The 27762-nt window shown below is 27.8% G+C and overlaps 1 protein-coding gene across 2 annotated transcripts; it reads right to left on the bottom strand.

Moving 5' to 3' along the window:
• Positions 1-138: 138 nt before the first annotated feature.
• Positions 139-27171, bottom strand: LOC129960949 (UPF0462 protein C4orf33 homolog). 2 transcript variants are annotated; one of them, XM_056074712.1, is made up of 9 exons: positions 27014-27171; positions 18402-18458; positions 14317-14501; positions 12334-12391; positions 7625-7676; positions 2584-2774; positions 2388-2485; positions 2184-2243; positions 139-292 (listed from the first exon to the last, which is right to left on the bottom strand). In XM_056074712.1, the coding sequence occupies exons 2-8, from the start codon at positions 18416-18418 to the stop codon at positions 2215-2217; spliced, it is 630 nt and encodes a 209-aa protein (XP_055930687.1). In that variant the 5' UTR covers positions 18419-18458; positions 27014-27171; the 3' UTR covers positions 139-292; positions 2184-2214. The 2 variants fall into 2 exon arrangements, with proteins under 2 accessions (XP_055930687.1, XP_055930686.1); XM_056074711.1 differs by lacking the exon at positions 27014-27171 and adding an exon at positions 21818-21968.
• Between the last annotated feature and the right edge of the window lie 591 nt (positions 27172-27762).

The following is a 27762-nucleotide window of genomic DNA, read 5'->3' as shown; positions in this document are numbered from 1 at the left end:
ATGATGACTTCCATAGTCAATTTCTTCACGATGTTCGCATTATTCTAATATTTTGTTCGTTCTCTACGATACTGAAGATTATACATGTATGAATGTGTAATTGTTTACATTTCAAAAAAGAAAGAAAGAGAAATCATGTTCAAATAGATTTAAAATTTTATTAAATGCAATTTGTTTATTTTTATATTTAAATAAATGTATAATCATCTTTGAGAGATCCAGGATGAGAAATATGAAACTCTACAGATTCTTTTGGAAACTTGAGGTGTCCGGCACTTGGAATCATCTGAACCTACGTGGAAAATAAATTAATAAAATTCAGTACAGCTATAAAATTTATTTAACACGTACTTAGATTGCAACAGCAAAATGGATGAATCTGCGACGTTAAACAAGTTTAGTTTAGTTATATTAACGTCCCGTTGTAAAGCAACACTAGGGCTATTTTGGGACGGACCTCGTAATTTTGAACCGCGGTCAGATGACGAGGGCGACACCTGAGCTGGCACCTCCCTCTCCAAATCCCACCACACCTCGACGTTAAACAAATATGGAGCGCAAGCGAGACATTAATACTTACCGATGAATGCATAGATACAATATGCACATTAGGATGCTTGCAAAAATATTGATATCTGAATTTCCTAGAAAACTAAAGTTGTAGTCACAAAATCCCATGTCAAATTTAATGTATTTAAATCTTTGCATTTTTGAATTATAGCCTTTACATTTTTCTGAGGGTACAGGCAGTCAACAACTTCTTAGATTTGGTTCAAAATTTGATTAGTGTCTATTCTATAGATGTTAAATCTGTGTACAAAATCTTATCTTTCTAGCTGTCTTCGTTTTGTAGTTAACGTGTAAATTTATATTTGGACAGCCGGACGGACAGATTTCTTCTGAAAGGATTTTGATCAAAATTTAGTAAAAATCTAATACCAATAAAAAGTTGCCAATTAGAATAAAGCTTAAGTAGACAAAATTTCATCTGAATCGGTCATTGAAATGACTTTTCTCATAAGCCACAAAAAACAGGTAATATTTTTTTTCAAAAAGAGCAGGGATTTTCCTAGATAAATTTAGAACAGAATATCATAGAAACATGTTTGTATTTCAGTTTTATAGAAAATACTTTTGGTTTCAATTTTCACTTCTACACTCTTTAGGCAAAAGTGCAGATTGGAAAATATATGGGTTTTCCATTACCATAACAAGGAAATTAGACTTTAAAAAATATTTTTCTATTATTTATCAATTAATTAACCTCAAATAGGTCAAATTAATTATTTTCAACCCTTTAAGTAAAAGGCGAAATGTGATAGATGGATAAGGGGAAGAGAAAGAAAATATTAATAAACGAATAAAATATTTATCATAATCATACCAAAATAAATTTAAAACATTGAACCTTTTTTAGAAATAACAAGTAATAACACCATCATAACAATAACAAATTTATGTCTAAATTTTCAAATCAATGAAATAGATTACTTTGATGAGTTAAAATGTAAAGAATTCAATAAAGAACAAAAATATAGCTGAAAAGGAATTGTATCATGTTTAAAGCGTTTGTGAGTAAGTCAGATTTGTACATTCGATATCGAAAAGAAATTCATATAGTTTCCATTTTGTATAAGTAAGTTGTGGGAGTGATGTGAGAAAGTTCATTCTTGGAATAAACTGTTTTAACTTTATAGCAGATAATCATATTTTTTTAAAAAGAAAAATAGGTGCTTTTGATACTTTAAGATTGATAAAGCAGATTTGAACATCATGATATTGAGCTATAATTCTACTTTGCATCAACTGGGAACTTTTTAGGTGTTCTTATCGATGATAAGGTTAAAAAAATAAAAGGTTTATTCTCTTTTTTCTTGCAACTAGCCATAAATATATACAGTGTAGGTAGCAACGCAAAATGTCAGGCTTGTTATTTTGCATTGATTTACCTCTTTCTCTCGTCTTTATCTATTTTTCCTTCTATATTAACCCTTACTTTTCCACATTTTTATTCCATGCATGTTTTTGCAAAAAACGTATTAAAATCATGCATTGAGATTTTATTTTAAACTCACAGTTTTTTTTAGCTAAAATAATCACTTCTGCATATGCATAGAAAATGAATCATCAATCTTTCATTGTATTTATGACTACCTGGAATGAAATATTTAAAATATACATACCTGGAGATCAATAGATATCCCCACCATTCTTTCAGTTTTCAGTACATGTAAGTTCGCCTCCTAGTTGACAGAAAAAAATTATAGTACTTTAAATTTTGAGGTGAACAAGAATCCGTCATTTACAAATCCTTTTTCAGTTTAATTTATCAGTTACATGAGACAACAGAGAAAACAACTTCAAAGAAAATAACCAACTACACATACCTGCATTTTCCAGAGCTTTTGTCCATACATCAGAAAGAGAATTAATATTAGGAAGAAGCTTCTCGAATTCAATGTACCTGAAGTATTCTAACCTATGACTAATAAGTAATATGATATCAGTACAGCCTTGATCAAATATAAATTCCAAATGACACTATATATATATATTGAAAGTGAATCAAAACGTGCAACTTACAAATCTGCATGTGGAAAGTGACCTAATGGAACAGGAAAAAGTGCCTCATATTGTCTATTCTCCCCAGATCCGTGGATTGCGTATGCATTAAAAAGATTCACTCGAGGTGGAAAATAGCTTTTTGGAATTTTTGCTACTCCATGCCAAGTTTTGCCGTTTATTGTAGATGTATAATCCACGGGCAGGCACATCTACAAAATTAGGACACATATATATATATAGAGAAAATTTTGGTTATACCACTTCTTTCAACCCCTCACAGTTCAGCTTAAAATTGGGCTTATTAAACAATGGGTCACAACTTAGAACACTTTAAGAGAAAAATGTAAAACTTACAAATCTGGATGTGGAAAGTGACATGTTAGAATGGGAAGAAATTTCTTGGTTTGTCTACTATCTACGGATCTGTGAATTATTTCTACTTATTATCTCCGAATCCGTGGATTTATATTGTCTACTGTTTCCAAATCCGTGGAAACTAGGGTTACGAATACATTCAAAACGTGAAACTTACAAACTGCATGTAGAAAGTGGCTTAATAGAGCAGGGAAATATGCTTTGTATTATCTACTGTTTCGAGATCCCTAGAATGCATATAAACATTGAAAAAATTCAGTCGAGTTGAAATAACTCTTTGGAATTTTAGCTACTCGACGCAAAGTTTTACTTTTAAAGTAGATGCATAATCTGTGGGAAGACATATCTAGAAGTTTAAATCGTAAAAGTATATAACCTTTTAATGACGCCGCATCTTCCCATATTTCACATTTAGTTTTAAAATGAGAATATTAAACTACGGGTCACGACTCTTTTAGTATATTCATTAATTCTCATGTCGTTCATTAACTTTAGGAACTTCTAAGTAATCACTAAGAGTACTTTTAATAATTTCATCGTTGCAAGTAAATGAGTTAACTTGATCATCTCGTTATAAAACATATTAAAATCTTAAAAATAATATTAACAAATTTCTTTTTGACTATTATCAATCAATAGCATTTTTTTTTCAATTTTGTTTCTACTCCTTTGTATAATAATATTTTTGCTGCTAAGCTAGGATTGCCGGTGAAGATAAGTTTAAGAAACCATGGCCTAAAACAATTTAGTCGCTGATAAATTTAAAAATAGACATCAAAAGAGATGTGACTCTGAAGTAGATGAAATGTTTTGTCGAAAAATAAATTATATCAGTCAACCAAACCTATAAAAAGAAATTTAAGCAAAACAGTAACAATGTGCGCATTTTTATACTTCTACTTTTTGTTCATTCTAAATATGATTACATCAATCATTATATCTTTCCGATAACAATATTCTAACGGCAAATACGCAATTTACACATGGAAGAATACTGAGATTTTCAACTAATTTTTTGCCGTTCATTTTTTAAAGCTAAAAGTTCATCGTTGATACGCCCTCACATATACATGGAAATAGTGAATATGATATTTCTCAATTAACTCAAAATGTTTCCAATGCACTTATTTTAGGAAATATTACATAATAGAATCCATTTAAAATGCCGCTGTGTATAAAACTGTTTTCAAAGAGTATACTAAAAAAAAAAAAATTTCAAAAAATTCAGAAATTTCAAAGATTTCAAAAATGTTTAATTTTTTATACATTCTGTAAAAAATAAATCTCCCCCATAACTTAATTGCTTACAAGATGTTGGAGTCTCTCTGTTTTCCACCTACCAGTAGAAATTGTTGAATTTAATGATTTTGCAGTCAATTTTAGAAAGAAGGGAAACAAAAAAATCAATAAATTGCCAAACACATTTATTATTCTGCAAAATTATTCAGTTATTGTAATTCATTGTAACTAAATCAATTGTAATTCGCTCTAAAAAATAGTATTAAATTAAACTACTAATTAAACTTATCCAGTTTAACGAAGGAAAAAAATATCGTGCGAATATGGCGAATTTTCGATTGCACGTTACCTGGCTATATGTAACCTACTGGGTTAAAAGGACAGTAAATTGTAGTCATGCTTTAAATGCGAAAGGAAATTTATTTTGAGTCTATATTGCAACTTAAGGTTAAATTATTATTTAAACCTATATATACTAAATATATTTGAAGAAATAATTTGGCTAATATTACTGTAAAATACTAAATTACATAGTTCAATTAAACGGTTATAAGATTACAAATTACACAACTTAAAATCTGTGTTTACTTTAAAAAAACGCTTATTCAAAGAAAATGATGATTTGAAATGAAGATTTCCCAAATACAGAATAACACTTTAAAATTAATCTCAAGAAGAAAAATCATTTTTACATCTGACCCGAGGGTAAAATGCATTGTCTTCAAAAGACGAAAATCTAAATCTCAGACTAAACTAAAATCTATCGATTGCCACAAGACCGAATTCCCTGAACACCTAACCTTTAGCTAAGACTCTGAATTTAGTGTAAAGCATTCTTAGGAGAATTAGTGCCCTCATTATAGCCAGCAACTTAATGGTTTCCAATACGAATTCACACCTCACTAATGTGTCATTGCTGAATTCACCTTAATGATCCGCAATGATGGCGCTGCCACTTAATTCATTGCATTTCAAATTGATTTATCCTCTTCATAATACTACTGTGTACATATTTTAACTATTATTCGTTATCTATTCACTTCAGGTAATCTGTACATAAGATCAAGTAATTGTAAATTGCGAACATGCGTTTCTATTGTCTGTTTAAAAAAATCTCTAGACATTTTCCATCCTTTTATTAAAAATAGAATAAAGCTTGTGGAATTTTTTCCAGAATTCTGATGAAAATTCAAGACATTTATGTTTTTCTTTATAGCAAAATCAAAAATGTAAAATGAAATTCTAAAACAGTTTTCGAATTTTATAGAAATAATGATCTAGTTTTGCAGCGAAACGCCATAACATGTTGGTATAGTCCTATTTTCGAAACTGGTGAGGTGTGAGATCAAGACCAGATTCCGTAGCCAATCAGTTGTGTGTTCATGGATGGTGAATGTTTTACACTTCTGTATCTTACAAATAGTATGTTTTCAATATATTCTTCTCTTTTATATGTTATGCAATTCTATTTCTTTCTATTATATTTCTGTATTAAATGTAATAATAATTGTTACTATATATTAAATTATATATCATGCATTAAAATAACATATATATATATATATATATATAAGCATTATTTTATGTGAAGCAGAATGTAGTTTGAAGACAGTGAAGATACTTTTGATTTCGTTTTATTTCATTTTGAAGAATCAGGCATATGTACAAGCGATGAGCACAAAAGCAGAAGTGGGGAAGAAGAGAGAAATAAATGATCCCTCGTCTTATATAACTGAGATTTTGATAGGGAAAATATTTCTTTACAGTGCTAATATATTATTAAGATTCTGATAGGGATTTCTGACGCATGTCAATCACAAGTAAGGGAAACATAGGGATCTTTTAAAAAGAATGTGCTTACTGGACAGTTTTCTATCCCTTCACGCCGAGCGTGTGAAAGTGTCGGCGTTTAGCCGATTCAGCAATTTTATAAAGCTTCTCTTGAATTAATTAAGTAGAGAAAGTGGAATTGGATCAAGAAATAAGAGAATGAACTTACTATGGGCTAAATTAAGATAAAATCTTGGAAATTAATTAAATTGAAATTAAGAGTTTAAAATATCATTACATATATATATGTAAGCATATAATTCTAAAAGCATAAGGCAGGTTTAAAGACATAGAAGAGACATTTTGCATTTTTACATTCATTTTAATCCATCTCAGGAAGGTAATTTATTTACAAGCAGGCGCTGACAGAACACGTCCACAACAGAGCGGAACAAAAGCAGAAGTAAGGAAGGAACGAAACAAATGATTGCGAGATATATCCTATATCCGGATTAGAAATATGTTGGGTGTTTAGTGGAATCGGGTTTCGAACCTAGAGCCCTCGAATTTAACATCTTATCACAAGGTCACCATACATCCTTCATGCCATAACTAATAAATGAAGAAACTTTAGTTAGACAGCAGAATGTTTTCATAAAATAATAGACATTTTTTCACAAATTAGGTCCATATATTCAAGAGCTAAATTCAAACCATGGATGTGCTGCAAACTAGGAGTTATATCCTGTTCCGACCAAAAGTCGAAGCGAGAAAAGGTGAGAATTAACAAATGTCATGCGCGCAATCTGAGAATTTAATAAGGAAAGGAATCTTATTCTTCGCCAGCAAAATACAAAAGCAAAAAAAGTCGAGAATTAACAAATACCGTACATTCATAATAAACTACGACTATGATATATCACAGAAAAAAATCGCATCCGATTCCAACAAAAGACAAAAGAGAGATTAACAAGTGCTCTTTCTAATAAGTTAAAATAGGGATCTATGAGATTTATTAGCTCTATTGACTGCCGGGGAGGGGGGAAAGAAATTCAGGAAAATGAAAAGTTTTTTTTTTTTTTTTTTTTTTTTTTTGTAAGTTAGTTGAAAATTCGCACACATTATGTTTATTTTAAGCGATGAGGAAATAGAAATAGCTTACAGAATAATTGTATCATTAAACAGTAAAGGTTATTGAAATAATTTATTACACACATACACCTGGCAATACAACTTATTTTTTTTTAAGAATTAAAGAAAACTTCTCCTGATTTTATTCCAAAACTGCGACTAATAGAATACTGTCATTCAAACTCTTTTCGTATATCTGAAATACTGCAAGTAGATTTTAAATGGAAAGCAAAGGATATATTTCATATCCTTTCACTATTAAAGAAACTAATGAAATTTACTTTAAAACTTAATAAAAAAATGTGAACAATCATTATAAATGCTATCCTTCAAAGAAGGTAATGAAATACAATAGTTCCTGAAATGCTATCAGAAGGAAATATATTCCGGAAATAAATGATTTATCAGAATACTAAGAAGGCACAGTGGGAAATTTATTTGCATATTCTTTGAAAATACTTTGCACTGAACACAGCACTTTGCACTGAATGTTTTTAGTATTTTTGATATGACGTTTTAATTTTTAAAGTAAACAACATATTACCTTTATGGCATTTTTTCTTCCAGATAGCAAAAGAAGTAAATGCTGTCCATGACTGAAATATTTTGGAAAAAATATAAATAAGCAATAGAAATAAAAAAAATTGTAACATTTTAGCTATTTATTAATAATAATATAAAGTATTGGTGACAAATTTTTACAATGTATAATATTCCAAAAAACTTATAATCGATTTACCATATTTTAAATAAATATTAAAAAATTCTAACTTTGCTTAATCTGTAAATTAAATGCAAAATAAAGTATCATTAATACTTTTTATATTTTACGTCGTCCCACCACAGTCTTAACTAGTACCTAGCGTCTGTAATTAAATATTGCATTTATATGTCATAAAAATAAGCAGTTATATGTCAATTCCACCCTTTTTGAAATTCACAATTTTTCCATTTTAATCATTATCTCTACGTATATGGGAAAATTTTTTTTTTCATTCATTTCATTATTATTTAATCTCAGTCATCATTATTATCATCATATCTCAATCATCATTATTATCATCATATCTCAATCATTATTTTTTCATCCTCATATCTCAATCATTATTTTTTCATCATCGTATCTCAATCATTATTTCTTCATCGTCGTATCTGAATCATTATTTCTTTATCATCATATATCAATCATTATTTCTTATAAGGAGATTCTTTCCCTGACAGAGGGTAGAACAATTCCTCCCAGTCATTTCAAAATTCAGAAAGCGGGAATAATAGAACATCTGAAACTTGTAACACTTGGAGGGTGAGGAAGGGACAATGAGAGGAACAGTTCAGAGTCGATACGCAGGAATGTGGACGGAGTTCTTCAACTCGGGGGTTTTCAACCTCCAAGCATAGCTATACTAAAAAGAAAAATACATGACTTCAATTATATAATGAATGATATTTCCAGTCATAATAGGACGTAGATTTAAAAAACAGAAATGAGGAGAATTTTGAATTCTGGGGAAAAATAAAGTTAAAAAAAAGAGAGTAAAAAGTAAAATAAGGAAAGGAAATATACATATCTAAAATAATTATCGACAATATCAGTCAAAGGGAAGATACCATGCCTGGCAGCTAGCTGCAAAGGAATAAGGGAAAAACCAATCTGAATACTAGGATTCTGAAAGGATTCAAAAAGAGAACAGCTTTCAAAGAAATGCTCAAAAGATTGTTAGAGAACATCGAATAAAAACCAATCAGAGCGAGAGTTGTAAAAGTGGGCGTGACTTACGAGACCAGGAGAAGAAAATCCAACGATTGATTACGAGTGATGAGGATAGTTTATCATTTGAGTCATTAACTGCTATTAGCACAACTGCGAGTTCGGAGATATTTTTAACGTTGTTTTCACTAAGGAGTGACAATATATCTTTAACTCTGCTGATGTCTTCTTAGTTAATTGTTGAGTCAGTTTATACAGAGTGGGTTTTAGCGTGATTTGTAGAGAGTAGACTGGGTGACTTGATTTATGGGACTTGACTGGCTGCATTCTTGTTACCTTTAAATAGCGAGGTAAAACTTTTGCCCTATTGAATTTTTCTGTCACCATTGGGTCTAATTTTTTAAAATTTTAGGCATCTTCACTATGTACAGAGCCATTTTACTGACTTGGTGTACATGATAAACACGTCATTCTTGAATTTTCATTCTTGAACTTTTTTTTCTTTATATTATTTGTTTTATTATATTATTATATTTCTTTATATTATTTGTCTTTTTATATTATTAAATTTCTTTATATTATTTGTCTTATTATTTTTCTTTATATTGTATACTAGCCGCCTTTGGCGACCAGCTGGTTCGCAAATCTTAATGCTCGTTAAAATTTTAATAATTAACTATTTTATGTAATTCCTACTTTAATAGCTTCTTCATTAAAATATTTTAAAGCTTCAAATTTCAATTCACGCATAATATTATAAAGGCCTTCAGTCATAACGTAATCTGTATCTCTCCAAATTTCTGTTAGCTCCCGTAGAATTTATGCTTTAAATTAAAGTGGAAATGATTAATCTGCAATTAATATCATAATATTTTTTACTGAAACAAAGCATTTTTTTTTTGTAATATGATTACTGAAAACAGAGTCACTGAGCATTTAAACCTTATGGGCACTAAAGAATATCTTTCTTAATTTATGTAGTATCTCAAGAATTTGTCAACAAAATTTTTTCAGATTCATCTCGAGCAGGTCTATTAATTAACAATGTTTAATTTTAAATGCATGAGACACTAAAAAAATAAACAGAATCGTTTAAAATAATCGGTCGAAAACAGGTAAAAAAAAATTACTTAAAAAACGATGAACTTTAACTAACATAAATACAATTTAATTACAAAAGCATACAACTAATCTAAAAATAATTTAAATCAAGTCCGCTTTCGTTGAAATTAAATGTAAATAATCAGAATACAATGCGCATGCGTGAATTTTCAACGCCAGTTACGGTAAAGCAAATGCGTGAATTTTTCTATGCCAGTTGGGGTAACGCTGTGCAGATTAGACATTTTTAATTTCCTTTATTCGGTGTTATTTTAATTCAAAAGTACTTCAGAATGAATCTGAAAGATCGATCAAATAACAATGTTTAATTTTAAATGCATAAAACATTAAAAAAATAAACAAAAGGGTTTGAAATAATAGGGTGAAAAATGTTAACCCTAGCCTCATTACTGTTGGGAAAAAAAAACTGAAGCCTTACTCATTTGGCGTTGCGGAAAATAAAAAGATTTTTTGGCGGGAAAGTTAGTTTTTAATTAATAATAAAAATTCAAAAAAAAGGGTACCCAGGTACACATTCCGGACCTCTAAGGTATACATGTACCAAATTTGGTAGCTGTAGGTCAAATAGTCTTTTCTGTAGAGCGCCAACACACACACACACACATAAATACTATTAAATATTTTTTTACGGTTCTACATTCATTGAAAAAAGAGTAGCAATGAAATAAAAAAAAAGATTCATTTTTCGACAGAATGTCTTCAGAAATTTTAAAAAATATGAAATTTCAAGTCAAGTGATCTCAACATTTCACATTTCATATCAGTCTAAAGAAGTATCAATGAAAATATAGTTTATTTACTGAAAAGTTGCGAAGCGAAACTTAATGGATTCCCGCTGAAGGACATTTGCAACTTTGAGGGTAATGTCTCCTTTCATCATCTTACGCCAGCAAGAAGTATCACATTTAAAGGTAACAGCTGATATGGAAGGTCGAATTTTAAAGATATCCTCATTACTTTGTGGCAACATTAAAGAAAGAGATAAGTGAACACCTCTAACCATTGAAAAACAATGGGAGCTAATATATTTCAAAAACGTATAAAGTAAATGAGCACAGATGGGCGCTCACAATTTTATCGAATAATTCATAATATTGATAACGATATCAAGCAGCGGAAATGTAATATTTTGTTGTATATGAATCAGTTTATTGTCCATCTTTAAGGAACTGATTTCTTGAAAACTGTGAAATAAATTTTCTTTCCGCAGAACAGTACGGGCAAACTACAACCCTTGTAAAAATATGAAGGGAAATTAAACGAAAAACTTTTACTTCAACAAATACTTCAAAGCATTGATATAAGAAACACTCACGAAAAGACAAATGAAATTCAAACGGCATTATCTCCTTCTCATAACCTTAACATGGAATTAAATCAAATCTCAATTAAAAAAGAATTATTTCATTCAAAGAAGGTTTTTAGATTCAAAAATAGATGAATATGACATTAATGAAAAAAATATCGATGGCAGAGATGATGAAACTATTAATCTAAGTTGAAGAAACTGAAAGCTCCTATCGGTATCACAATGCGTATACTTTCTAAAACATATGCATTGTGATATAGATTTTATGATTTCAGAATTGTTCACAATTGATTATTTATTAGTAGATAAATTGATTGGTGTTAATTTAAACGATGAAGAAGAAGAATGTGAGAAGTAAATAAACTTTTAATGGACCCTACTGAAAAATATATTTATACGTCTTTTCATTTAGCCATTCTTTTATCCTCAAGAAATCCATATGTATAAGACAGAAAAAGCTCATGACCCACCTAATATGAATAAATAGTGTATTAATGTATATGTAAATGAACTTTTAATAAATTAATGTATATGTAAATGAACTTTTAATAAATTAATGTATATGTAAATGAACTTTTAATGTATTAATGTATATGTAAATTAACTTTTAATGTATTAATGTATATGTAAATTAACTTTTAATGGCCCCTACTGAAAAATACATTTATACGTCTTTTCATTTATCCATTCTCTTATCCTGAAGAAATCCATATGTATAAAGCAGAAAAAGCAGATGACTCACCTAATATGAATAAATAGTGTATTAATGTATATGTAAATGAACTTTTAATAAATTAATGTATATCTAAATTAACTTTTAATGTATTAATGTATATGTAAATTAGCTTTTAATGGCCCCTACTGAAAAATACATTTATACATCTTTTCATTTATCCATTCTCTTATCCTGAAGAAATCCATATGTATAAAGTAGAAAAAGCAGATGACTCACCTAATAGGAATAAATAGTGTATTAATGTATATGTATGGTGAACTCATGAAAATAAAATCTATTATTTAGAAATTAAACAAATAAACAAATGTGTCTATTCATGTTCAAATTAAAAGGTAAACAATAGAATTATCATTCTGAAAAATGATGTAAAATACTTACGGAGAGAATTCTACTTCTAAATATCTCTCATCAGCTCCCAGGAAAAATGCTTCAACGACTGAAAATAGATTGTTTATTACGAAACAAAATATACGAGACAACAATTTATCATATTTTTAAGACATCATTTCATTCAGTATCAAATGTCAGATGGCATATTTCAAATCTATATCCGAGAATATTTGACATCAATATTTTTTCTTTTTTGTTAAATCCTATTTTATACTTCACAAAGCTATTTGGTATTTTTTTTTTGTCGTGTGACTATTTTAAGCCAAGTTTTTGCGCAGTCGCTTCTCAGGGTAAAGACCCCTGAGCACCCGAGGGCAGAAGTCTGACTTCTAGCTCAAATGAAGATAGCACACACACACTCGCTTACACAACCCCTTTTTACAGGGGGTCTCATTCACGCACCTCACAGGGAGAACACAAAGAAAAGAACAACCATGCCCGAACCAGGACTCGAACCCGGAACGCCTAGATCACGGGGAAGACGCGCTCCCCCTAGGCCAAGACGCCGGCCTATTTGACATTGAATCACCGTTTCAAAAAAAAAAGTCATAGTTCTTACTCAAATTTTCATTCATGCATCCAATTTTGGAACATCAGCGCACGTAGGGGGTCATTCTGACCACAAATAATTACATGTTTACTATCAATAGAAATACATTAGATACTTACTCTTAATTTTATTGGTTATTTGTACAAAAAATAATATGATCATAATTATTTTGCTCTCTATATGTTCTATTTAAGACACAATTGCAATTTGCAATAAAAGAAATGGGAATTGAACAAATTTCCCTTTTCCCATATCTCTTCTGTATCCCTTTCTTTATTCTCCATTCCATTCATAATAAACTTATTATTTTTTAAATAAGTATTTTTTTTTCTATATAAATATATTGAAATCATAAGAAAATATATACTTTACACATATTTTCCATCAGAAAATTTCTTAGAAAAAGGAGTTTGAACGTTGAAAATTTATAACTTTAGTCTTTAATTTTTCTATACGAACTCAAAAACACTTTTATCATTCTTCATTCAGAATTGGATGAATTTTCATAATAAATTTCAAGACAGGTTTTGCGTGTTATAAGCCCATGCACTTTATATATAGATTTATTACATTTTCCATAAGATAAGAAAGGCTTTCGGTAATTTCTTCTTAGTCATTCAGATTTTTTCCAAATCAGAGTTTTGTTCCAATTCTATATCGTGATCACTTTCCGAAATTTCATCAAAATCAGACGTATCTGAGCCATCATCATTATCGGTATCAGCAGAAACACTTATGAAAAGATCTCTGAGTCTCCATTGCTCAGATTCATTCATTGTCATAGCCATTATTTTAAATGAATCCGAAATGCTGATACACACATGGGTCAATTTGACCCCTCCTCTCGACCCCAATAAGGAATGAGACACCCTGTTTCGCTGGTTACTGCTGTTAACTTCTTGTAAATTTCTAGAATTTTTAAGCGAAAGAGAAAGGATGGAGTCAAAAAGTTCCTGCGCATATGTTAAGGGTTAAATTTCAAGATTAGATTGTGGGTTATGTATGTAATTTTTTGTTTCTCTTATTTTACAACTGATGCTCTTATTTTACAAAATGCTCTTATTTTACAACTGATACTCTTATTTTACAACTGATGCTCTTATTTTACAATTGATGCTCTTATTTTACAAAATGCTCTTATTTTACAAAATGCTCTTATTTTACAACTGATGCTCTTATTTTACAACTGATGCTCTTATTTTACAAAATGCTCTTATTTTACAACTGATGCTCTTATTTTACAAAATGCTCTTATTTTACAACTGATGCTCTTATTTTACAACTGATGCTCTTATTTTACAAAATGCTCTTATTTTACAACTGATGCTCTTATTTTACAAAATGCTCTTATTTTACAACTGATGCTCTTATTTTACAACTGATGCTCTTATTTTACAAAATGCTCTTATTTTACAACTGACCTTCGTAATCCCAAAGTTTTGGGAATGGTTTTCCTGCTTCACCATCTGGAGCCGGTGGATCGTTGAAGAAAGGTGCATCCATTTCCATAACAAGAAATTCTCCCTCAGGATATAATTTGATAACAATGGGGTCATGGTCAGAAGGTCTGCTATCCCACGTTTTGGATATAGAGAAAGTCATTTGGCTGGAAAATATCACAAAAAGTTTAATTTGTTTCAAACTTATATAGACATAAAAAACAGTTTTGCATATCCTTTGATCAGTGCATAGATATTTCTTTTTTTCAAATATGGTTGAATAAAACTTATAAAAAAGTATAAATAATAAGGACAAATAATTACAGTAATTTAATTTTGAAATTAAATTTTGAATTAAACACACCTATTTGTAATTATGTTTTTATTAAACTAAAATTAGAAGCTTTTCTTACTTTATGTCAAAAATTAGTAAACTGGTAATTTTATTGATCAATTCTGAAATTATACAAGATTAATTCCCAAACTTTAAGAAATAAACCACTCAAATAAAATAAAAAATAAGATTAATTACCTGTTTAATAATTTAATTAAAAGCAGTAAAATTGGAAAGACACTTGGATTCCACAGTTCAAACATTGATAATATTACTTAAAAAAACTTAATATTTTAAATAAGCCTTTGTAACAATTTATCATTTTCCTCTTTGTAAATTTTAGAAAATGTTAATTTGTAAAACTTACTTTACAATTAAATAACATGGCGCTATTTTCTTAAAATCTATTGAAATATTTATATATTAGGAAAACTACAGCTAGAATCATACATTATTCCTTTATAATATTTTAATAATAAAGTAAATTTTCTTAATTTCAAAATCAATTAAAAATTTTTAATCCTTTATTTCAGAAAAGCTATTTCAAAATGACGGACGAATTGTTCTACAGTATTACATTTTGGTAGCAAAAATAAAATATCAGTCGCAAATTCTGAAACTAACGCATATTTAAAAAGTTATATATCAATTCCAGTTTTTAGTGAAGACGAATAAAAATGAATGTACTTGAAAACAACAGGACAATATTCTCCTTTAAATCGGTCCTATTGACGTATTTAAGAAGAATATTGTCCTTGAACCTATAAAAATGGTATCGGAGTAATCTAGATATTTTCATTCTAAAATATATCGAGAAATTGTTTCAACAAGGTAGTAAATGGCTTTGAAATTAAAAAATAAAAGTCATCAGAGAAAAAATTGTTAAAGTATTCCTATCTTTCAGATGTTCTTTTGAAGCACAGTTATAGAAAAGATATACTAACAATAGCAATCATCTGATAATTTTTTTATCTATTTTAATTCGGAAAAAGTTAAATATGAAAGTCAATATATCAACTCGAAACTCATGAGAGCGGAACACCTGCGCAGTATGATTTGAATGATGACAAGCAGCTGGAGCTTCCAGATTAAAAAAATGCTTCGATAACTTTTTTCTTTTTGAAATAATACGAAAAAGGATTACAAAGTAAATATATTCTTTATGCAATTTTTAAAACCAATAAAATACTATAATGCTATAAAAAATTTTAATGTCACCATGTTCTGAAAATGATATGTTGATTCCGCTGCCGATAGTTTATTAATACTTTTATGCTCAGAATTCTCTTTATCTTAACTTTAGCTGATCAAAATATGGTTGTCCTTTATTGTAGAAAAACATTAAAATAAACGCAGTGGAAGATTTCTCTCGACTTCCTGATATGTGTAGAAAAAATTGTCCCTTTTATAATTAACTTTAGAGTCTTTGAAAGAAAATAGACTGTACATTTTGAATCACTTCCTCGTGACTGATTGTGTCCAAACTTTTAAATATCTAAAAGTTTTCATCCTAAATTTTGTTGTTAAAACCACATACCAAAATTAATTTATTCTCTTTGTGTTTTTGAGTTGTCACTTAAGCACGGACACTGATAAATAAACAGTTCATCCTTTGATCTTGACCAAAATTAGATGCAAATGTACAATTTTTATGTTTTCTTATACTAAAATTTAATCATCTTGAATGTTATGTTTATTTTTAACGCGGATGGACGGATAAATTTCCCGCTGATGAATTTTGCACAAATTTCGATAAATACCTACATATACCACAGATACCAATACAAAATTTCAGATTTAAGTTGGTTTATATTATTGGGTCCATAGACAAAGAGATATTATTAATATTTAATTAATAAATTAATATTTAATTAAATATTTAAATTTCCAAACGCACCGTTAATAGCGTTATAACTGAATGTTAATCCAACAAATCAAACAATATTTCTATATGGTACAAAAAGTCCTGTCATACTGCAAAAATATAAATATTTTGAAACTACAATTTCAGTTGATATTAAGAAACGATAAAAAACGAATCACAATGCTCAGTGAAAAGCATTTTGCTTATTTTGGCTTAATTCAAGCAGATATCAGAACACAATTTCAATGTTGTTTTTCTCATTTTCTGTAAAATGATATGATATACAAAGTGGAAATTTCAGAATTCCTTCCTATTTTTAGTGCTGCTTCAGACAAACTTTTATCTAAGAATAGAACTATTCCATTTGGTACTAATTGATTTAGTGGTGAATCAGTAATCTTATTTTTCAGACAACTTCAAACTACTATGAAAAAACATATCTTTTCAATTCTGATTCCATCTGGAATGCCTTTATTTGAAAGGCTTAAGTATAGATCTGAAAAACATAGAAAATTAAAATAATAAATTTTGTTTACAATACTTTAAAAGACACATTTCACCTGTACATCGCTTTATTAATCAGAGCAAATATCAAAATAAAATGTAAGAAGTGCATATATTTGAACCAAGTACAATAAAAAAATTAATAAATAAAAAGTAGAGGAAAAAAATGAAACAAGTTAAAGCCAATTAAAATATTTTCGAAAGCTTTCATTTTTTATTCCAGAAACGCAATTTGGATAGAAATCATTCCGTTTTAACCGAAATGAAAAAAATATTTATTGTATCTAAGATATATTTTTTCTTTATTTTTCAGCGAGAAATTATATTTTCACTTAACATAATCATTTCTTTCAAGGAAAATTAATAGTATATTTTTATTAATTTTCCGTATACAAAATAAAAAAAATGATTTTAATCATAAAAAATTCGAGATTTTAATGAATTTCCATGTTTTAGACATCTCTGAGTTGGAAAAATGAATTTTCGGAAAATGTCTGTCTGTAACAAAAATAACTTAAAAGTGCTTTGAGTTCGACAAGGGAAATTTGATATATGGTATTTACAAAAATATTATAGATTTCCATCACATTTTGAGCAAAATCTATCTACAGCAAGTCTGTCTGTCCGGCTGTTTGAATATAAGTTCGCTCTAATTACAGAATGAAGAGAACTAGATGGATAAAATTCGGTACACTGATATAACATCTATCAAGTGATCAAAAATATGCCTTTTATAATGTCTCCAATTGCTTCTAGGACAAAGTTGTATCTAAATGTCAAGTAGTTTTTTAATGGAATATCATTTTAAAATATTCAATTAAGATATTTATATCAAGTTTCTCGAAAATGTTTAAATCAGAACTTTTAAGGATATTTTTTTTATAATTTCCAGATGAACCGTTAAATCAAATGAGTGCATGAAAGTGTTATAATGAAATTTCTAGAGAAAGTTTTAGACTATAATTTCAACATACTATCCGTGAAATTCACATTTTCATTGACAATAAAAGAAACAACGACCATTTTAAATTTACATTAAAATTTCCTTAAGGTTTTTAAAATTATCTCAAATATTATATGCTATAAAAATGGTGACTTCAAAGTGTGATGGGGAATTCACAAATTCTTAAATGTCCATTTACTCAAAAATTTTAAATTAATAAATATGCTAATATTAATGCACTCTTTCGTCCCATTCTGTTTTATCTTTCATTCTTTTGCTCTTGAATTTTTTTAATAATCTAAGTTTCCGATTCCCCTCTTCCCTCTTATCCAACATGTTCTTCAAACACGGGAGATTCTCCATCGTGATAAGTACACTAATAAAGTACTTTTTTTTTTCGTGATCAATAAAAAATGACTTACTTTGCTTCTGCGGACATAGCAGAACAGGAAAGAGCAAGCAAAATCACCTTTGTCAACCTAAAAGAATTTGAAATATAAATTAATAAAAGAAAAAATATTTTTGAACTTTTATTCATATTTTTAAAATGTTCTACATAACTCATAAATTAAAAAGAAAAGTTAAAAAAGAGCCATGATATTTTGTCTCAGGTTAAATATATAAAGACAAATTCTAGAATTGCTATTCATCTAATGTAGATAAAGTGCATTTGAAATGAAAGGAAAAATAATGCTTTAAAATATTGAAAATAGATAACAATGAACAACAATTCGTAATTTGAAATTATTGTAACTTAACTTATTGGTAACACATTGCAATTGTTGTAGCTTAAGCGCATTTAATCATTATCAGCTTAGTATGTTATGAATTATATAACGAAGTTATGTCATAAATTTGAATTTATTATAAATAAAAATCATTGTGACTGTGTGTGTGTGTGTGTGTGTTTGTGTGTGTGTGTGTGTGTGTGTGTGTGTGTGTGTGTGTGTGTGTGTGTGTGTGTGTGTGTGTGTGTGTGTGTGTGTGTGTGTGTTTCACATCTCCTCTGAAACGATTAATCAAATTTTCACCAAACTTTGCATATGTTTTCTTTAAGCTAAAAAAACGAATATCGTCAATTTTCCAAAATGCAAAAGTTAATTAAGTATTTAATTAATTAAAAATGAAATGAAACGTTCCGTTTTTCTGTAGTAACATAGGAGCAAATTGATTTACAAAAGATATTTTAATATCGTCTTAAAACTTACATTTTTAAGTTTTCAGTGATATCAAATTCCTTTCTGTGAAATTTTAATTTTTTATTTAATATTTAGCTTAAACGGTCTTGAAATACGGTGAGAATTTGATCTACTCTACTACTATTTTTTGAAATTTCTGCTTCATATCCTTGGATATTTTTTATTAATTGAAACTCATTATTTAATGATGCCTATCAGAATTGAATAAAAAAAAACTCATATACGCTTTATTTTCTAATAGTTACAAGTGACCTATGAGAGTCAATCAAGTGGTACGATATAATAAAAGGATTGTGTGTATTTTAACAGCTCATGAAAAATTATTTTATTACATCAAAATCATTGTACTTTAAGGTATTTAACCCTTTCTAGGGCCGCGGGAAGTATGCTTCCCATCAAATTTATCAATATTTGTATGAAATTATGTAGGTTGGCATAAGTTCTGATAATTTTTTTTACAAAGACATAAACTTAGATGCTTCAGTTCTTTATCTTACACAAAATGATGTGTCTTGATTTGTTACTTAATTATTAATTAACCAAATCAATTAATTAATCAAATTAAATTTATCTAATAAGTTAAATGAATCCCATTTCTTATTCTAATTTTAAGCCTAAGAACATTTTAACATAATATGACTAGAAAAAAATGGCCCTTTAAAGGGTTAAATACGAGCAATGCCAGGTGTATCAATTATTACAAGAATAAAAAGAAATAAGTAGCATGCAAAGTTGCAAATGTAATAAAAAAAAGGCGCATTTTTTATTGATTTTCAAAATTTATATTATATTCTTCCCAAACCTTTGAAAATGCACAAAGAAAGAAAAAAAATGAAAAAAAAAAATCAGATCCGTTTTGTTAAAGATTTTATTTTAAATGAAACAGAAATCAGGATAATGATGCTACTTTCAACGCTTATTTTCTGAATATTTATATTCTACCTATTATCCTTTGATTACTCTTTCACTTTTTGGTGAAAGGAGATATCATTTAAATTATTTTACTCCTCGTTTGTTTTGTTTTATTAACGTCCCGTTTTCAAACCTATTAATTTTGAACCGTGGTTAGATGACGAGGATGACACCTGAGCTGACACCCCTCTCCCTAAACTTCCACACCACACAAGCGGGAGGACGTTTGTCCCCGACAGATTTAACGTACACCAGACCCGCTTACACGGTGGTATTGAGGGGGAACAGGGTCACGAATTTGAAACCCTCCGGTTCCGAAACCGAGACCTTGCCACCAGGCCACCGTGGCCCACATTTTACTGCCAGTAAATTAAATTTTAATTTTAGTCCTGGAATCACAGAATATTTGTTATTTTTTGTTACTACTTACATATTTTTCCAACATATTCTCTATAAAATTATTTAAACTGCTGAGGCGAAATATCTGTTTTACATATAGTAAGAATTCATAAATAACATTCATGAAATTTCTTTTGCTTGTGCCCTTTTTTAAAAATTCGATTAAAAGACTTATTTAAAAAAAAATATATTGCTCATTCTGTTTGGAATGAAGTAAATTAATTCTCGAACGATACACTCCACAAACGGTTCACCAATTTTATTTTGGAATCCATTGCAGAAGGAAAAAGACCTACTCCATATCATAATGTTAGACAACATGTAATTAAATGTTAAATAATATTTTTTGTTATGTTTGTCGAATAAGTGGCACGTGAATTGATTACATTACAGAAAACTTGATAGGGAACATTACCTTTTCGGATCATTTCCAAATGAATAATTGTCTCAATTTTTACCTACTTTTTATAAAATTTCATATTAACTGTTATAATGTCAAATATAATAATTTATTTATAACTCATTACTCATTTTTACTTATAAGATGTTAAATATCATTTTATCTACAAATTATATTTTCAAGATTGTTGAAATTTCCTTTTATTCATAAAATTCGAAAATTTTCTTGTTTTGATTTTTAAGAATTGAAAATTATTACATTTTTAATCATTTATGAAGAATTATTAATCCCAAAATATTTCCAAAGCATGATATTAATCTGTAGTAATTTTGTGATTAAACATATTTTTTAAGGTTTTAAAGAAAATTGAAGAAATTTAGCTTTCTTCTATACAAAATAAATCAAAGAATAGCTTCCTATTATTATAAATAATTAAAATATAAATAAACATATTTATCATTAGTAACAGATGAATGTTTTTTAAATATAAAAAATCGAAATTATTCTAAATAAAAACAATAAAACGCATCTGAAATTGTTTGAAAATAAAAAAATACAGTTTATTTTAATCTAGAAATGTAATTTCATTTGAAATATAATTTAATTTTGATTACACTATATATTTATTCTGTTTTATAATATTATTCTCATATTTTTATAAATAAAAAACGGGCACAAGGAAAAACAAACATTGCAATATCATAAATACATTTAAATCAATGTAGAAATGAAATAAAGATGTTACATTTCAAGTTCGAAGTACTGGTTTGTATCAGATAAAAATTAATCGCACAAGACGTGTAAAGATATCAGTGAATTTAAAACACAAAAACTGTTCACAAAATAAAAATTAATCGAATTTGGTTTACCAAAAATGCTACATTTCAAAATCTTTAACTGCATAAATGAATGATGAAAATATACTCACATCTTTCTAAGCATTGCTTCACAAAATTTTCAATTGAACGTCACAACTTCGACCTGCCCCGAGAGGATCAAACTTTATCTCTGGGAGCAAGAGTCTGAAGAGTGTGTACACAAAGCGGAAGACTTGGCGATCGAGTCAGACAGGTTCTTATCGTGGGAATACCGAATACTTATAAATTTCGACCCTTTGACATCCTTTTCAGATGCTGTTTGTTTATTTAAACACGAATTGTTATATTTAATAAGGATTACGAATGGTGGGCGTTATGGATAAGAAATGATAAGCAGATTTTTATTATTGTATGTGGACTTGCGTATTTATAAATTATTATAATAACAAATGGTTTGATTACTAGAATTGCAGTATTTACATTGCTGCACAATTGATTTGAATGTAATCTTACCAAAAATGATTAATTATTTCTCAGCCTTTGTATAAATCTACAGAAAGAAAACATAAAGAATACAAGAAAAATAATATAAAATAATTTGGTTTTTAAACGTTGACTGAATTAAATTAAACTAAATGATCGTTTAATTAAAATTCCTCTATTAGCGATTACTGCAAGGCTACACAATTGATTTGAATGTAACCTTACAAAGAACGATTAATTATTTTTTAGCCTTTGTATAAATCTACAGAAAGAAAACATAAAGAATACAAGAAAAATAATATAAAATAATTTGGTTTTTAAACGTTGACTGAATTAAATTAAACTAAATGATCGTTTAATTAAAATTCCTCTATTAGCGATTACTGCAAGGCTACACAATTGATTTGAATGTAACCTTACAAAGAACGATTAATTATTTTTTAGCCTTTGTATAAATCTACAGAAAGAAAACATAAAGAATACAAGAAAAATAATATAAAATAATTTGGTTTTTAAACTTTGACTAAATTAAATTAAACTAAACGATCGTTTATTAATTAAAATTTCTCTATTAAAGATTACTGCAAGGCTGCACAATTGATTTGAATGTAACCTTACAAAGAATGATTAATTATTTTTTTGCCTTTGTATAAAATCTACAGAAAGAAAACATAAAGAATACAAGAAAAATAATATAAAATAATTTGGTTTTTAAACTTTGACTAAATTAAATTAAACTAAACGATCGTTTATTAATTAAAATTTCTCTATTAAAGATTACTGCAAGGCTGCACAATTGATTTGAATCTAACCTTACAAAGAATGATTAATTATTTTTTTGCCTTTGTATAAAATCTACAGAAAGAAAACATAAAGAATACAAGAAAATTAATATAAAATAATTTGGTTTTTAAACTTTGACTAAATTAAATTAAACTAAACGATCGTTTATTAATTAAAATTTCTCTATTAAAGATTACTGCAAGGCTGCCAATTGATTTGAATGTAACCTTACAAAGAACGATTAATTATTTTTTAACCTTTGTATAAATCTACAGAAAGAAAACATAAAGAATACAAGAAAAATAATATAAAATTATTTGGTTTTTAAACTTTGACTAAATTAAATTAAACTAAGCGATCATTTATTAATTAAAATTTCTCTATTAAAGATTACTGCAAGGCTGCACAATTGATTTGAATGTTACGTTGCAAAAAAAAATATAAATTATTTTTCAGACTTTGTGCAAATCTGCAGAAAGAAAATATAAGGAAAAGGAGAAATAATGTAAAATAATTTTGTTTTTAAACGTTGATTAAAAAAAATTAAAGTAAAGGATCATTTGATTAAAATTTCTTTATTAAAGATTTTTGCCATGCTATAAATCAGATTTCATTAATAACTTATTTTAATAAATATCCCTTAAATTATCGAAAATAAATTTCATAAATCAAAGTATTAATGATTTTGAAATGTATTATGATGTTGCATAGGATTAAATAGAATACGATTTATGTGATATTAAAATTACTACAGCACTGTGTATGGTTAAATATAATAAGTTTTGTTCAACTTTATTGTAATCTCTAATATATGTTTTATATATAATTCATTTATTGCAGAAAAAATACAAATCAGGAAAATAAAAATACCTTATTTCGAAATACATTTGCATTAAATATAATATTTAGTTGACGGAAAATGACTTTTATAAACTCAAATTCTTATAATTCCATTTCGAATATAATTATATAACATTATCTCGACATTTAGCCCGATACTTGCATGTTGAGTACAAATTGTATCAGAAGATTTTTCAATCCTGCTTATGGGGTTGTACAAATGCCCTACAATTGTATTATTAAGATATCCCTCTTCTGATGGAGATAGCCTAAGTAATTTCTAGCCACTCTGTAGAAAATGGTGGCCCTAATACGATTTGGTCTAGATGAGCAAAATTCATGAGTCAGTTATTGATGGTAAATAGAAAGTGCAGTATCTTCTATTACTCAATGAATCCTTGCACCACCTAGTCTGCATCTGAGGAATAATACTGACTTAATTCTAAAATATGGGGGCTTATCTTTTGTCTGAATTTTTAAGAAAAATACCCAGTAGGTTGCCGTTCGTTTCTAAACCACACATCGATGTATCAGCATTTCAATAAAGTTGGTTATTAAAAAAGCTAGAAAGCAGCACTCATAACTTTCTTACTCAGATTCATACTGCCCATCATAGTATGCCTTGACACGTTAGGCCACAAGTGTCACTAAAAAAAGCATTATTTACTTTTTACATTGTATTGTGACATACAGAATGGATTGGTCTACTGATAGTGACAGAATGAAAAAATGACAGCCTCGCTGTCTATGGATGACATAGATCTTCTGTTCCATTGACAAGGAACTCTCCAAGTTCTATTCTAAGATTCTCTTTGCAGGATTTCTTTTTAATTGTTATTCTGCTTACCTGTCATTTTTAAGGTTAATTAACATTTCATTAGTATTTTATTGAATAAATGAACAATATCAAAATTGCACTTACATGAAACGTTGTATTCATCATCTTTAGAATGGTTTCAATTTTACTTCAAATATAAAAGATTATGTTGTTTTCGAAATTATCCATGCTTAAAAAAAATTGAGTTAAAATAAATCAGTAGAAGTTACAAGTATATTTACGATTAGAATGGGTTTTTCCTTTAGCTGTGACTATTAAAGGAAATAATTGTTATAATTATTTGCTCTGAAATTTTAACAAGGGATATAAAGACTCATACTCTATGTTAGGAAAAGAAAGCGATTTAATGAAATGTCGTTATTTTCCACCTTGAACATGCCATACAGTTATTTTCTCACAACAATGCTTATTCATCAGACGTGCAAAACTTCATTGCAGTTAGTTTTTAATTATTCCAGGATGAGATTGATAAATCTAATTCATATACAAAGTCAAAAGAAACGACACAAAAATGCCAAAGACCATAAAATACTTGAAATATCTCACAAAGCGAAAGATATATTATTATTCAAATTTATTTAGGATCAAGAAATAAGAGAATTTTTTGGAGTAAAGTAATATGGGCTAATTTAAGATAAAATTTAGAAATTAATATATATATATATACTTTCTATTTCCAGTACAATGTAACTCAGAGGATTTCAAAACGTTGTCTATTACAAATTTTCCTAATTTTAAAATTATGCACATGATTAAAAAATAACAGGTTTTCAATAAAAATCTTCTATTCAATACCGAACGTTTATTATTTTTATTTTTTTTTATTTTGAAAAGGGTGATTATGATAATAAAATAAAGAGATAAAATAAGTAGAATAAATTACCAGAATAAATTGCTTTCAAAGACTAAAATTTTTAAGAATGTTATCAAGAACTCTAACCATCAGGGGTCCTATACATAATGTGTATATATATATTTTTTATTTTTTTTAATTCTGCAAAAGAAAAATTTTGTGATTCTGCAAATAATAATTCTTTATAACAATCTGAAAATTATAAAGAAATACTAATTCTTTTCAAAGTTATGTTTAGTTTACCATATTTAAAACAACTTTTTAAAATCTGTAAGTAAGAAAAGGGAAAAACCGGAGCATTTGTAGCTTATTATAGTATTCTATTACTCAGTACGGTTTACAGAAGCTAGTATTTTATTACTAGGCAAAATTATTTTAGATGTTATATTTTTTTCTAAAACATTTTCAGATATTCAAAAACATTTTCAAACATTTTAAGATTATGAATAACCAAAGTATGCTGAATAGCATTATTAGAAAAAAAAATATATGTCATGAATTTTGATAATTTTAAATATCAAATGGTAAAGAATTTAGAGGAATGAATCCAAAAATAAATGACATATCTAAATATTAGAAAAATACTTTTTTTTTATCCAGATAAATAGTGAAAATCCTGGTGAACTATATTTTATTCTGTTTTTTGCAGTAAATAAAAAAATATTTACTACTGCTTTAATTACCTGTATGATTTTGTTAAAAATTTATAAATCAAACACTTTTCTATTTAAATCACTTTAAAAATAAGATAATAAATTGAATTTCATTTAATGGGATCTATAGATTCCAATTATCGATTTCAAAACAGATTGAATTGATGAAAATAATCGCAACTTTTTAAAATCTTCCCAGGACAATTTAATACGCAGTACTTTTTAATATATATTGTTGAAAAATAATAGTGAAAAAGATATCTCTAAGATTACATTGAAAATTCTCACTGACATACAAGAACCATTATAGTTTAATGAAAATTAATCCAACGCAACTGTTTAAACTGTATGTCTAAAGTATAACACAACCAATACGCTTCAAAAAAATATATATTCAAAAAGATCACTGAAATAAAGTTCAGCAAATTTAGATAAAAATACATGATAAATGCAGTTTCATCACATAAGAAAAATACAATGAATTAATTACAATTTTAAATGAAGAGAAAATGTTTAAAATTTCTTGAAACTTTATTTGCACAAAATTTCTGTTTGAGTAAATATATTTTATAAGATCGTTTTAGAAATACCCGATAGATGGCAGTGTACAAAAAGAATTAGTTCCCCTCCTTCCTGTGTTTATGTTCACGCCTTTTTCTATTTCTCCCAACTCCATATTTTCAAAAATATATGCACACTTATACATAAAATTTTAAATCGCAGTAAAATTAACAACTTTAATAACTACTAACTACCTAAATAAAGAGTTCAAAAGAAAGTTTGAAAGTTTAGCTCAAAATAGTTTACATAAAATTGATATTTTAGTTTACTACATAAATAATGAAAAACTACTAACCAGATATAGTTAATAAACCACTATTTCCAGATCAAATGGTTATCAAAGATATAATTTCTTAATACCACCAGTAGATGACATAATATATTAAATGAATGCGTATATGTTGAAATGAAAGTTTATGAAATCACGCCTTGGAATTTGGATACTACAGACTCAATCGAAACGTTTCTAGATGAAAAGATTTGCAAATTTGTACTTTATTCGTGGCGCCATCTATCAACAGATCGATGTGTTAAAATATTGTAATTTTTAGATTATACTCAGATAATAGCATATATGGAAGTTTAACGATGACTGCTTTCTAAACGGATAATGGATTAGTTATTGTATCCCTACACTCAAAAAAATTTCCAAACAAAAAAAGTTTAATAAATTTATTTTTGGAATTTCAAATTATTTAATGAAGGAATTGAAATTGTTAAATGGAAATTCACAAGATTTTTTAAAAAAAGTTTTATATGTTTTGAAGACCATGTATTTCTTTTTTTTTTTTTTTTTTTTTTTCTTCTCAAACTATAATTGTTTTTTTATAATGAAACCAAATAGTATATGATTAAATTTTACAGAAACATTTGTTGTCAAGATAGTTTTAGTTTTTTTTTTTTTTCACAGATAACATTTACGATTTAAAATAAAATTAAAAAACCTTATAAAAGTATCACATGAGCTTTGCTTATATTAAATGAGATAATTTTGAAATTCATGAAATTAAATTAAACTTTCTTTGCCTTCAATTATCAACTTCT

The sequence above is a fragment of the Argiope bruennichi genome, chromosome X2 (assembly GCF_947563725.1).
Source record: "Argiope bruennichi chromosome X2, qqArgBrue1.1, whole genome shotgun sequence".
Taxonomy (NCBI): domain Eukaryota; kingdom Metazoa; phylum Arthropoda; class Arachnida; order Araneae; family Araneidae; genus Argiope; species Argiope bruennichi.
This window is presented reverse-complemented; position numbering and strand designations above follow the sequence as displayed.

What these genes read in the sequence shown, in the direction of transcription:
- LOC129960949 (XM_056074711.1), bottom strand. An exon ending in AAAACTTTGGGATTACGAAG is followed by an intron (nt 12,392 to 14,316) that starts GTCAGTTGTAAA and finishes ATCTATTTTCAG; the next exon opens with TCGTTGAAGCATTTTTCCTG. An exon ending in CACTTTCCACATGCAGATTT is followed by an intron (nt 2,486 to 2,583) that starts GTAAGTTGCACG and finishes ATTACTTATTAG; the next exon opens with TCATAGGTTAGAATACTTCA.